Source organism: Kwoniella botswanensis, chromosome 1 (assembly GCF_036426115.1).
Source record: "Kwoniella botswanensis chromosome 1, complete sequence".
NCBI classification, from domain to species: Eukaryota; Fungi; Basidiomycota; class Tremellomycetes; order Tremellales; family Cryptococcaceae; genus Kwoniella; species Kwoniella botswanensis.
In genome coordinates this window covers 16,017,326-16,030,740 of record NC_088599.1, presented here as the reverse complement: position 1 = coordinate 16,030,740, position 13,415 = coordinate 16,017,326, and the positions used below count along the sequence as shown (strand labels likewise).

Sequence of the window (13,415 nt, the reverse complement as noted above, 5' to 3'; positions counted from 1 at the left end):
TACATCGGTTATGTTTTGTTCATTTAGTCGTCATACTATCTTATCATTCATCAAGTCACTTCCTATTTGATTAAGCTACTGAACTAGACCCAATGCAACAATCACAAAGATACAACTACCCATAATTTGCTTTATGACAAAACAGCTATCAAGTGAGAAGTCAAAACTTCATGTTCCTCCGCAACAGCTATAATCATGACCATGATCATCATCAGCTTTCCCCTCTCCAACTCTTTTGGACGTATCCTTTTCATTGAGTATTGTACTCACCTTTCAAAACAATCTTTATGAACTTCCTCGCCACCTCTGTATTCTCATTCTCCAATTTGCCTAAACTGTCTTTATCCATCTTCCAAAGTACACAATCCCGTTCCGCAACGACCGTACAATTCCTTTTCAACTCACTCAACGTACTCAAGTCTCCAGCGATCGTTCCAGCCACCATTGTTTCCTGGACCAAACTTGTATGATCATCATATGCGTATGTCGCTCTCAGACAACCGGATTCAATCAGATATAATCCGTCTGCTAGATCGTTCTGAGTCCATAACGTATCTCCAGATACGATTTGTTCTTTGTTGAAGTACGGTACGAGCTCATGTAGGAATTCAGAATCTTTCGTACCCACTTCATCTCCTGAGGAAGAAGACGGTGTATGGTCAAGGTACGGTTCGAATGTCTGGTACAGGATTTGTAAGGGCTGGATCGTAGATAGGTCTGGTAAAGAGGATGGTTCAGGTTTGGGTGGGGATGGGAAAGTAGCTACAACATGCACATGTCATCAGCATAATATCCCACTCAGTGGCTCTATTCAGCTAAAGTTCGTTCACATCTCGGTAGAGTGTCTCCTCCAGCTTTGACCAGATGACTTCTCCTCGGTGAATTTTGGAATGATTCAGCCAGTGAGAAAGGCGGTTTGGCAATTTTGGGGAAGTCAATAACCTGTGCTGCAGATGCCTCTTGATCGATCAGACGCTGATTCTCATAAAATGCCGTCCTATCATACCGATATTTAGCTGCCACCACTGTCGTGACAGGAGACATTTAGCTAAACTCACAAATAAGCATTCTCAGTCCATTCCAGGGCATCATTCAGTCCCACGAATACTTCTACCCTGGTACCTTCCCTGTCCGCCCATAAGTCGACAGCTTGAAGTGCGGTTCCGACCAATCCATTGGGAGCAGCACCACAAAGGATAAGTAAGACATCCTTAGCAGCTAACAGTCGTTGTACACGGACGAACGCTTCTGCCGAAGAGAAATCCATTCCGTGGACTAAGTGAAGATCGATGATCAAGAATCGGATAGGGTTGTGTTGCCATTTGGCCAGATCGAGGAGATGACGAATCTCGCTCTCTACGTAGGTGATCGTACCGAAGAACACTAAGCAGCAGAAGTGTCAGCTGAAACAGGTCGTGCGCAGACGACAGCGCACTCACAGAATCCCTGTAACTTCATGACATAAGTCTGCGATCCTACTTGTTGAATGAACTCTCTCTGTGACTTTGGTCGTCGTACAGTTGATCGAGCGGTGGCACCGTTGAAGACAGTCCTGATTGCTCTTCTGCGGGAACTCTGGACGACGAAGAAGATACATGCAAGGATGATACCGAGTAACAGACCAATCACGAAGTCGAATCTGTCGTGTGACGTATTAGCGTTGTTGGTGAAAGGAGGCTTGAGTAGATTTATCACTCACATCGTCATTCCAATCGCTATCACCCATATAGTGATATATTCCCATTTGTTCACTCGATTCCTAGTATCCCATACAGCTTCTATGACCAGGTCGATACCGAGAACGAAGATTAATGCACCGACAACCATGACGGCTGTTCATAAGTTGAAATCAGCTGTGCTATCAGCTTCGTTGTGAGCTCGAAAAAAAACTCACGTAATGCAGCGATGACGGATGGTCCGACCATCATGATAGCTGCTGTGGCAGCTGCTAGCATCAATCCGGAGAGTCGAGAACCGCCACCAACTCGGTAGACTAGTCAACTTTATCAGCAATGTATATGCGGCTGACCGTCAGAACAACTCACAAAGGACGGTATTGACATAGGTCAGGTAATTAGGTACCTGTATTTTCACTGATCAGCCATGTTGACCTACACTATAAGGTGTAATGCTCAGGCTAGCTAGACTTACAGTACCAACTAGCCCAGCGGCAAGGTTAGAGAAACCATGAGCGACCAATTCTCGATCCAGCTTGACGTTATCTTCCGCTAATGAGACACCCAAGGCAGGGACCTATATTTGGGACATGTACGTCGTCAGCCGATAGGACTCCATCTGCTTAAGGGAAAAAGCTGCCTTCAAGAAGGACACAGTTGAAGCAGGGAAAAATCTCTCAGAAGTCAAACAGAAGTATCTACTGCGAGCACAAGTACTCTTGCAGAAGTCTAACATATCTTGGTGACAAGCATCATTGAGATCGCCCGTATGAATGATCGTCACTTACGTTGAGCGGTACATGGAGGATACCGAAGAATACCAGAGCGAGTTGAGTAGGCATGGCTGCCCAGAACGCCCCCCAGTGGGTCTTACGGAAGTCCTAAAAACCAATCATTTATCAGCTTACCGGCACATCATAAAATTACAAGATAAAGATGAGGGGAAGGGGGAACTTACGAAATAGGTGTAGAATTTCCACCAACTTTGCGTGTTCTTACCCACATCGAAAACCCATCCTGTCTGTCGCAGATATTCGATGTCCCATCTTCCAATCAATACCACTCCATAGAATATCAAGGGAACCACGAAGAAGTACGCAGGGAAGATGAGTTGGTGGTGGAAGAAATGGGTGATAATTCGAAGTAAAATTGCGAGAGCTAAGGGGATCGTCCATAACGCTATTACATGACCGGATTGGAAAAACAACTTCAACGTTGCAAGGTTATATTCGAACCCTTCTTCTTTCAGACCTCGTGAAACTTCCAATCCTGTTTCGATAAGAAAGATACCGACACCGCCGATACATCTATTTCAGGTGAAAATTAGCACATATCAGACACCTCTCAATCATGGATACTCACCCAACAAGGATATGCCGAGGGAAGTAACCTATCAGACCACCTAACTTGAAAGCACCAAGAGCGAAGAAGACCAAGCCTGAAGAAGTATCTCAGACTTAGCATTCAAGCGTAGTGTCAAGCATGAGCCTCACTTACCGGTTAGAATGGAGCTGAATGCGAAAGCAACCATTGTCGTCGCTATTATAGCTTTATCCTGTATGCCGTATGAGATAGGTTAGTCTCCGTTTTTGTGTTAAAAGATGGTGAGATTTTGCTCACGTCATCACCTATCACAGCCTCAAAGGTGTTTACCAAGATATGGAAGAATGGTACAGCTTCAATCATCATTGAACCGTTACCACCTGGGAAGATACTACCACCCAGCGAGAATACGAGTTGAGAGACGATACATCTATCGGATTGAGCAATCTAGTGAGCTCATCATTGATATTATTTGGGAAGACTTCACTTGTTGGCCAAATCCACTCACGAGACGAAGAACATTGATACACCTAATGAACCAAAATCTACAAATACAGCGTTTGCCGGGAACCTATAATGAAACCGATCGATGAGTTGGTTTCTTTCCCTGGTCGACATTCTTTGATCGAAAAAGACGGTTTAGCCAACTCACAAGATCATACCATAACTAACACCATCTAAAACATTCAACAACAAACCCAAAACGACCGATGGGATAGTTTTGATAGGTTCAACTATAATACCCTTGGCGACATCTTTAGGTGATACTTTACTCAAACTGTTCTTCCATGTTTTCACATCTGCCAAACTCTGACTAGCCCATGATCTCTGTTTCTTCCCTTCTGATCCATTTCCATTAGCCAGTAAAGGTGTATTTTCATCTGCATCTGCGTTGGCCCTTTCCACGTCTTCTCTCGCTACTTCATCTGCTAGGTACCTCCGAAGTGAAGATGCAGAAGCATGTTTAGAAGAAGGTCGACTGTTCGAACTCGATATCGATACTACCTCTGAATCGACTTCGATCAATGGTTTCCTACTAGGTACGGGCGTTCTCTCTTCTTCTGCTTCGTTGTCACTTGCAGCTGCACTAGGTGGTTTTCTTGACATATCACCTTCACTAGTCGACGTCGAGGCGGACTCAGCTTCTTTAGCTCGTTCTAACATCATACTCAAACCTGATCTTTGACCCGCATATGGTGATACGCCTGTTCCATTCCCGTTGGATTCTTCCGAAGATGGGGAAGTCTTTTGACCAATTGCTATGGCAGGGTTGAGATGACTTGGATTGACAGGTTTGTTCACCTTCCCTACTACTGCTGGTTGTTGTTGTTTTGGTATAGAGGCTGAAGACGATGGAGGTTGACGAGAAGCCAAAGGTGAGACTGAAGGTTGGAAATGACTGAAAGATGAATCACCCGCTGACGAAGTCGCTCGAGGTCGAGAAGAAAATGACAAAGACGCAAGTCTGGCTGTGGAATCTCGAATTGATTGGGGTGTATTGGACGAATGGTTGTGAGGTGGGTTTCCTAAACCTATTCGACTATGTGATGGGAAAGGGAAGAATTAGCGTTGTCCATGGGAGTTATGCTGGTTTACAAATAGTTGGGTTGGTACGGTTATAGATTATAGATTGCACAGTTGTGTATCGATAAGGGTATGAACGAAAGATAATCATAATGGTGCATGATGACGAAATCAAGATGATATTTTTCTGTATCATGATAACACAAAAAACAAAGACATGCGCGTGACGGTGAGGTACTCACTCTTCATTGTGACTGTTGTTACCATTACCACTCTGATGGAAATCATTGCTTATCCTTCTACCAGAATGCATCCCAACATTTGAGATACCAGCATTGCTGTTGAGATCATTTTCCATTGGACGCTGTTGCTGTGAATGACCTATGCTGACTGATCTTAAAATCTGTGAAAAATAACTCGCTCCTCCTTGTTGATCAGGTGTGGGGGATTCAGCACTTCGAAGTGAGAATGACGATGCCGATGCCGCAGCAGATGGACCAGGTGATAACGGTGGTGGTTGTTGAGGTTGTTGCTGCTGGTGAGTAGGTAAGATGGGTGAATGGGATGGTTGTGGTAGGTTGGTGGGTAGGTGAGGTGAAGTTGCTGGATCCCTAGCTGGCATATTGACGTGCGTACTTCAACTATACCATGAAAGCCACGGGAGCGAGAGAGGTGCCGGTAGGTATCTTGGATAGGGATGTCGATGGATGATATGATACCGTGATGTAAAGTGTGAATAGGCTCGTGCGTTTCGTAATTATTCTATATGTGAATTGATGTCATCGGATGATAAGTTACTCGGTCGGGTTTATTGCCTGTTTGATTGTTGATGGGATCTCGATTCGATTGATTGATTGCTTGATGCCAATTGAGATCAAACACAAATACCAAAGGATGGATCCAAGCGGCACTATGAACCTAGACCAAGACCAGATTCCGTTGGTCTCTATTCTGGATGGATAGGCTGGGAAGATTATCCCCACAGTGCTCGTATCCTTCGGTGGGTGAAAATCACTGGATCAGATTTGACTATTTGACTTTCAGTGAAAGCAAAAGAGAAAGCTCTAAATTGAATTGGGTTGAATCGTACCGTCCTTTGGGATGCGAGCTGATGGTAGCATGTAGTTAGTTATATCGTTTCACTTGAGCTGTTGGAGCTGACCATTGCTGATAGAGTGACCTCTAGCTTGCTCTCCACTCGTTAGCGACTGGATGATAACCAAACATCCTTCCTCGTGTAGATAACGAAGCTGCTCTGCCTGTAAAGTCCCACGTCATAATCTTTCTCCTAACCAGACGCGTTCCTGAGGTTGATTGGTACAATATATTTGACGGTTAACCCGACCAATCAGCTGTTCCACCTTTTCCACTTCTTATCTCCCTTCTCCTCGCCATGTGAACCTCACGCGACAAGCTGGTGAAAAGAGGAGCAACGGCTTGAAACGGATTTGACCGGTTGTACCGGACCGAAAGTAAAGTAAGATGATCCGCTTTCAGTCTGTGTTGTGATTTCGTGATTTCGGACGAGTATATAAGATCCTCGAAAGGTAAAATGAGGACTTGTCGTTCTTGTATCATATAGCTACTACAACAACAGAAACAAGATGTCATCATACATAGATGAACTTTTTGGATTGAAGGGCAAGACAGCTCTGTGAGTGTGCATCCCCTTCCTCACACGGTCTACGCAAGTTGCAAGTTGCAAGTCGGTCATCCTTCCATCCTATTCAATCCCTATAGTAGATCACTATCATGGACCTTACTGACATGCTGCTCATCCCAGTCTGACAGGGGCCACCCGAGGGATCGGCGCTCGTCTCGCCCTTGCTCTCTCAAAAGCTGGCGCAGATATAATCCTCGTCCAGCGAAATGATACCAACACAGCTACCAAGGACGACATCATCAAGCAGGGCGGTAAAGCCGATATCGTCGTTTGCGATTTGGCATCTTCAACGGATGTAGCCAAACTTATCCCCCGCGTTACGAAAAATTTGGGAAGAACATTGGACATAGTGGTAAACTGCGGTGGTATTCAACGACGTCATCCGGTAGAAAACTTCCCAGATGACGATTGGCAAGAGGTCCTTCAAGTCAACCTCAACACTGTATTCACCATTACTCGAGATGCCGGTAGACACATGTTAGAATCGAGAGGTGGAGTAGCCGGTGAGGCTGTACCGGAAGGTGGAGTTGATGGTAATCCAAGAGGAAGAGGTAAAATCATCAATATCTCCAGTCTTGTGGCGTACCAGGGTGGTTTGAATGTCGTTGCGTACGCTGCCGCCAAACATGGAGTACAAGGTATTGTAAGTGAACCTCTACATCACCTATGACTGTATTTCATAAGTTGGTAGAGAGGAAATGCTGATTCGTTCATCATTTGATTGGTTATCATAGATCAAATCATTCTCCAACGGTTGGGCATCAAAGGGAGTTTGCGTCAATGGTATTGCACCAGGATACATCGCTACTGATGTGAGATCAAGTCATCCTCTCTCCTCACGTTCTTCCAAATAAAAGGAGATTTGGCTGATATTTCTTTCTTGTACCATACTTGTAGATGAACGAAGCTCTCATTGCCGATCCTGTCAGATCCCGACAGATCCTCGAGCGAATCCCCGCTGGTAGATGGGGTACACCTGAAGATTTCGAAGGTGCAGTGGTGTTCTTAGCTTCAAAGGCATCCGATTACGTTTCAGGTGAGACCTTGGTTGTTGATGGTGGTTGGATGGGACGATAGGACATTGCATGTATAGACATAGTGGTTTGAGTAGCATATGCAGTCCTTGTCATCCTTACTGTATCCCGCAGACTACTGCGACCGTTCAAACTATAGTGAAGACTTCGACTGACTGAATGAATCATGACTTGATACTATTGTAAGCTGTATGACTATCATGTAGACTCTACGAAGTCTTGTGCTAGACACTCAACACCCATTATACGTATCAATATCCATATCTAACCTTGCCCTTTCCTGTTACATCGTCGAGTTCAGATGGATCGCTGACTATTCCTCTTCATTCCCTCCACCATTCTTCTCTTTATCCGACCGCTCCTTCTCCTCCCTCTCTTCCATCTCCACAACCTCGATATCCAGCGGATAGGTCAGAATCGCCGCTATGCCCGTTAAGAGATTAAGCTGTTGGCCTGATTCGTGCATAGAGGAGAATATCAGAGCTTCACCACCTTTAGATCGGACAGCTTCGACCATCGCGACATAGTGATTACGCGTAGCTGGGTCGGAGGATCTATCCCCATCGAGAAACAAACGAATGAGCATCCGAGTCATAAGAAAGTGATGAAGATGTCAAAATCTCTAAATTTCATGTTCATGTTTTATCACTCACCTAAACAAATCATCCGATATCAATAAAGTTCCCACTGCACCCCTATCAACAGCCAATGCAACATGTTCTGGTCCATACCATGCTCTAAGTTCGTCAGTCGCCAACATCTTGTGGAATCTGCAATATGGACAGTAGGATCAGTCAACGTTTCACACATGACTGCTCCTTGAGGTTTACTCCATGAGCTCCGCTCCGCAGAGGCAAAAAGGTCGCACTCACTTATCCAACCCTACACCTTCCCTAGCAAATTTCGCCCCTTGTAACATCTTAGCCACCTCTGGTGCCCTTAGGGCCTCCACTAATCCGTGTACGTGTGAAGTATTGGAATGCACTTTAATCCATTTCGATCGGGACGATAATAGAGGCTTGTTCGAAGTCAGATTGGCCTGTTGGAAGATGTAGTCGTATAACTACAATACAACAGCAACAAGACATCAGCCTTTTGCTAAACACGGATATAAAACCGACTGACTGTATCTTTTGTAAATCCCGGTGAGGCTATGACGACAGCTTTCAGATCCTGATAAGGTATCAATCTGAGAATCGCTTGATATACTGTAGACAGGAAATTCTCCATTGCCTAGTAAAGTATAAACAATCAGTCGACGACTCTCGGTCTTCATATCATTCAAATGATCTATGGCTGTACTCACTTTTTCATGTCCTGAAGTCCCACCTTTCCTCTTTCTGGGTATCGACACTTCTATCCTCTGTCTGACAGTAGTCATATGCTCAGATAACAGACAAATAGCGGCGGTACCTAGAAGAATGCAGAGATATTTAGCATCATATACTGCATCTCAATATCGCCTACTCGCAGAGGTAATGGTCTAAACTGAATAATGTTTGTACGACATGATAGGACTAATGACTCACCCTCACCACAGACGATCGCACCAAGCTCAGCACCTCTACCTTCCTGTGTACTTTCCTGAATCCTTTCCAAAGCTATCGAATCCCATCCTGAAGTTTTCGTCAATCTGAAATCTCGATTTGCTAAAAGCGAATCACTCTTATCAGCTCATTCCAATCCGATCCTATCCAATTCATCACATCTCTTCTCCTCTTCCTCCCTTAAGACCATATATGGTGGTTGACATGGCTATCTGTGGTTTGTATAGTGTATCCTGAAGATGCTCACCTTCAAGGTCCAAAGTATGATAAGCACCCAATTTGACAAACTCATTCTCTTCCACTACCTTTCCTGAAATCTGCAACGACGCAGTAGGTTCTTTCTTCTCGCCCGTGCCATTGCTCTGAGAAGATGACGCAGCGGGTGAGAAAGCCGTCTTGGTCACTTCGAGGGTGAGGTTGGTCTTGACTCTGAAGGAATCGGACGATCCGGTAGACGACAGCGTTTGGACTCTGCGGACGGCAAGGGCTCGAACGTGATCTCCCTATAGCGAATATTTGGCTCAGCGAGAGGTCGAATGGAGCACCAAACAGAAGAGAAGTCGCATACCTCTGATATCAGGTTGTATACATGCCACATATCCTCGTCATCCTCCGGACGAAGCGTTACATATCCCTAATTTATAGTTATCAGCATACAAGATGAAGGTGGAAAGAGAGGTTATAGTGATATCGTGACATGACTCACGGAACCATCCTTCTCAATATGTTTGTTGACCAGCTTCATCTTGTACACTTGTTGTTTAGGTGACTGTTAGGTATCTGAGGTTGGATTTTTGATTTATGAGTTTTCGTCGGTATGTCAATCGAATGCGATCTGATTTGCTGATCGATGATCCTCTTCAAAACTGTCGGTGAGCCTATTCCCTGATGATGACCGAGTGAGAGGCTTGGAATATTGATGTGTCTGCGTATCTAGATTGAAGGAAAGGATGTTGCACGATGAGGTGAGATACGATGAGGTGAGATGCAATGCAAATTACGGAACAATGGAATGTGAGATGGATGTTACGTTGAAAAGTGGGATGTTGGTATGACGTTCACCAAATCATCCAATCGATTTCCAGTCATTTAAAGTTGATTCGATAAACGTGGCATAACCTATACATCTTACCGTCAACTCAACCTTGTCATCTCAAGCTTATATGTAACTGGATGCTAGCCTTCAGACCAAAAAAAATAGTTGTGTTGTCATATGCATAGAAGATACTGTATTCATCCCAGTCTAGATCTATCAATCCCAAGAGAAATCATCTTCCTCGTTATTATTCTTCCCTTTCGCCTTTCCCTTCCCTTTATTTCCTGTACCATTCTGAGTTGTCTCTTCAGACGATACCCTTGCAGCTTCTTCCGCTCTGGCTAATTCAATCTCATCCTCCTGCGTAGTAGGATGAGCAATGGTAGTTGCTTTTCCTCGGAATGTCAAGGGTAATGTATGATAGGTCGATGATTTCAAGTGAGCAGCGTAAGAGTAAAGGAGCATTATGAAGTAAATCTATCAGTGTGATTACGAGATGTATCAGCTTGTGGATCACAAGATACCATTCCATACCGTTAGAATTGATATTTGAAGGTATAATCCTCTCAATGAGGTATCATGTGTGGTACAGAGGTAACCTTTTACTAACCTTTATTAACCATCCAACAACCAATGTCCAACCCGCAAACACCTTTTCCCTCTCCCATATCTCCCCTGCCAGTGCTGCTCTAAGCTCGTCCAGCCCCTCGTTCTCCTGATCGGTGGACGGTTGGGAGATTTCACCTCGCGATAATGCCAATTCGATAATATCCTGCTGTGCTTGCGAGTTTGCAGTTCGTCGTCCATCATGCGGGATGACATACCAGTAATTCAGGTAGAAGACGTAATGGAATATCGTGAGGATGATATGATCGAAGGTGTATAGGTGAGATAAGAGGAGAGTCGGCGATGCTGATTCCTATTTATATCACAGCCAGATGAATAAAGATATTAGTAATTGATTGAAATGAACTCGATTGCATTAATGTAGCGATATGAGAATCCACCCACAGACTTGACTACTTTCAGTCCCCAAAGGAATGCGAATAGTGTAGCCGTCGAATAAGCATAGAAGAGTAGCTGGACGAAAGATCCTCCCACTAAGATGGTTATCAACCCGTATAACCCGGCCACTTTATTGACGAGCTGTAATAAAACGAGATATAAGCTCGGAGCTGGCCAGCGGTTCGCGGCTAGGATTAGCTTACCCCGAAGAGAAGTACGATTTCAGCACCTGTTATCATATCCAGCCAGTCAGCTCATGAACACATATGAGAGGTATGAAAGGTGACCAGACCACATACCCAGCTTGATATCTAACAGCCCCAAGAAGGACGAGAAAACGGGGTTCGATCCGCCTGGCCACCTGAAAGTGAGCTTCATAGTGGGCTATATATATTTCTCTCTATGGGTCGGTGGCATAGGCTGCGGGATGATCGTAAGGTGTATGATATTTACATGCAATGCAGCTGTCAATAAACGCACTTGGAGAAACAGTGAACCTCGTAGGCAAAACACGCGACTTGATCGGTCAGCCTGATATTTACTTCGTTAGAATGTGGCTGATTTTAAGAGTCCTGATATGCGGTATAATGCCACTTCTACAATGCCGAGCTCACACTTCAAACTCCGAGGAGAAACTACCAAATCGACATTTTCATTTTCGATGTAGAGCATCTTGCCTCTCGTGGTGCTCGTCGCTGCCTCCTGCTTGCTTGCTACCCCATACCGTTCGTTCATTTCATCACATATCGATTTGTTACATTCTCAAGCTTCTTTCCTTTATCCCTCAAAAATCGACAAAATGGCCACCTCCCAACAAATCTCAAAGAAGAGAAAGTTCGTCGCCGACGGTGTGTTCCAAGCTGAGCTCAACGAGTTCTTGTGAGTTTGTGTTTCTCATTAGAGAGGTGTTCAAGGATGGTTCGTGGACAGTGGAATTGGATCATAGGATATAGAACAGTCAAGGAGGGATTGATGGATGGAAAATAGGATCATAGAAGGATAACAGGAAACGATATAAAGAATATATGCTGATGTTATCATTACCTTATCCTTTACCACTACCCTCCGATCGATCTTCCTTGCAATCATTTAGCACTCGAGAACTCGCTGAAGAGGGATACTCAGGATGTGAAGTACGAGTTACCCACGCCCGAACCGAAATCATCATCCGAGCCACTCACACTCAAGATGTTCTCGGTGAGAAAGGTCGAAGAATCAGAGAATTGAAAGCTTTGGTCGAGAAGAGATTCAAGTTCCCCGAAAACTCTTTGGAACTCTACGCCGAGAAGGTCCAATTCAGAGGTTTGTCAGCTGTCGCTCAAGCTGAGTCCCTTAGATACAAGTTACTTGGTGGTCTTGCTATGCGAAGGTGAGTTTGGCGTATTTCCCTTGGTGAACAAAGTGGTCTTTTCGGTATTGTATATCGTCAGATTGATGGAAGCATCCTACGGGTGTGGTCTGCACTGGCCATCATCGCCTATTAGTCTACCCATTCTTTTCTGTAAGATCGACTTGAGAGAACCCCTCGCTGACGCTCGATGTTCTTTACAACAGAGCCTGTTACGGTGTCCTCCGATTCGTCATGGAATCCGGTGCCAAGGGTTGTGAAGTCGTTGTATCTGGTAAACTCAGAGCTGCCCGAGCCAAGTCCATGAAATTCACCGATGGATTCATGGTTCACTCTGGTCAACCCGCTGCCGACTACATCGATTACGCCGTCCGACACGTTCTCCTCAGACAAGGTGTGTTGGGTATCAAGGTCAAGATCATGAAACCCTTCGACCCAGAGGGTAGACAAGGTCCTTCCAAGAACTTGCCCGATGTCATCAACATGGTTGAGTGAGTAGACTTTCCTCCATCCCTACGTTCCCTTAATGCTATTAATTGGATACAATACCTCGCATGATCGCTGACCCTCGTGTACTTTTAGACCCAAACCCGAAGGTGCCATTGAGATCCGATCAGAACACAAAGAACCCCAAGTTCAAGCTATCCCCCCTCCTGCTCAACAACAACAACCTCAAGAGGCCCAACCCGCCGCTGAAGGTCAATACTAAGTTTAGTTCGTTATCAGGATCGGGACTGAGACATGGTCTTGTATTTCTAGGATAGCGGAGGACTAGTAGTATATACGTTTATACGTTATACGATGCTTTGATGAGATTTGCATTTACCTCACCAACCAACAAAAAAGATTATCGTCTGGTGGTGTAGTTGGCAATATACAAGTGCATTTGGAATTGCATGACGTTCAATTGTATTATGGATCTGTTGCAAATATGATTGATTGGATTGGATTGGATCGGACTGATCTGATCACGGGTTCAAAAGCTTCATGGTGTACGGTATACGATCATACCTCAGGAGTATATAGTGATTGATTGACTCGATACTACGACTCTTGTCAACGGACAATGATAGAAGCCATCAGAAAAACGGAAACCAGAGTACAATAATAATGTAAAGCAATTTCGTTCGTTTAGTGTTGATTAGAGTGTTTGTCAGTCGGTGTGGCACTGCGTATCCTTTGAGTACTGATCCTTGAAGTTCAGACTTGTCAGATTCTGGCATGAAAGGATGATTCGTTGCTGGGTTTACTGAGTATAT

At 44.7% G+C, this 13,415-nt stretch overlaps 5 protein-coding genes across 5 annotated transcripts; 2 read left to right on the top strand and 3 right to left on the bottom strand.

The window, feature by feature from the left end:
* Positions 1 to 131: 131 nt before the first annotated feature.
* Positions 132 to 5,145, bottom strand: L199_006064 (uncharacterized protein; the record flags this gene model as incomplete). Its single annotated transcript, XM_064891765.1, has 17 exons — positions 132 to 187; positions 271 to 762; positions 831 to 997; positions 1,059 to 1,383; positions 1,440 to 1,639; positions 1,700 to 1,832; positions 1,895 to 1,993; positions 2,046 to 2,082; positions 2,152 to 2,253; positions 2,465 to 2,557; positions 2,635 to 2,983; positions 3,039 to 3,114; positions 3,174 to 3,231; positions 3,297 to 3,429; positions 3,508 to 3,570; positions 3,652 to 4,539; positions 4,766 to 5,145. 17 exons carry the CDS (start codon positions 5,143 to 5,145, stop codon positions 132 to 134), a joined length of 3,651 nt encoding a protein of 1,216 aa, XP_064747837.1.
* Positions 5,146 to 6,127: 982 nt separating this feature from the next.
* Positions 6,128 to 7,263, top strand: L199_006063 (uncharacterized protein; the record flags this gene model as incomplete). Its single annotated transcript, XM_064891764.1, has 4 exons — positions 6,128 to 6,177; positions 6,307 to 6,829; positions 6,921 to 6,998; positions 7,084 to 7,263. 4 exons carry the CDS (start codon positions 6,128 to 6,130, stop codon positions 7,261 to 7,263), a joined length of 831 nt encoding a protein of 276 aa, XP_064747836.1.
* A 270-nt stretch (positions 7,264 to 7,533) lies between these two features.
* Positions 7,534 to 9,512, bottom strand: L199_006062 (mRNA surveillance protein pelota; the record flags this gene model as incomplete). Its single annotated transcript, XM_064891763.1, has 9 exons — positions 7,534 to 7,774; positions 7,874 to 7,990; positions 8,093 to 8,283; positions 8,346 to 8,453; positions 8,527 to 8,633; positions 8,750 to 8,869; positions 9,015 to 9,270; positions 9,336 to 9,401; positions 9,474 to 9,512. The coding sequence occupies 9 exons, from the start codon at positions 9,510 to 9,512 to the stop codon at positions 7,534 to 7,536; spliced, it is 1,245 nt and encodes a 414-aa protein (XP_064747835.1).
* Positions 9,513 to 10,019: 507 nt separating this feature from the next.
* On the bottom strand, positions 10,020 to 11,186 carry L199_006061 (uncharacterized protein; the record flags this gene model as incomplete). Its single annotated transcript, XM_064891762.1, has 5 exons — positions 10,020 to 10,280; positions 10,414 to 10,722; positions 10,815 to 10,949; positions 11,012 to 11,037; positions 11,108 to 11,186. The coding sequence occupies 5 exons, from the start codon at positions 11,184 to 11,186 to the stop codon at positions 10,020 to 10,022; spliced, it is 810 nt and encodes a 269-aa protein (XP_064747834.1).
* Positions 11,187 to 11,607: 421 nt separating this feature from the next.
* On the top strand, positions 11,608 to 12,865 carry L199_006060 (40S ribosomal protein S3; the record flags this gene model as incomplete). Its single annotated transcript, XM_064891761.1, has 4 exons — positions 11,608 to 11,687; positions 11,902 to 12,177; positions 12,363 to 12,647; positions 12,739 to 12,865. 4 exons carry the CDS (start codon positions 11,608 to 11,610, stop codon positions 12,863 to 12,865), a joined length of 768 nt encoding a protein of 255 aa, XP_064747833.1.
* Between the last annotated feature and the right edge of the window lie 550 nt (positions 12,866 to 13,415).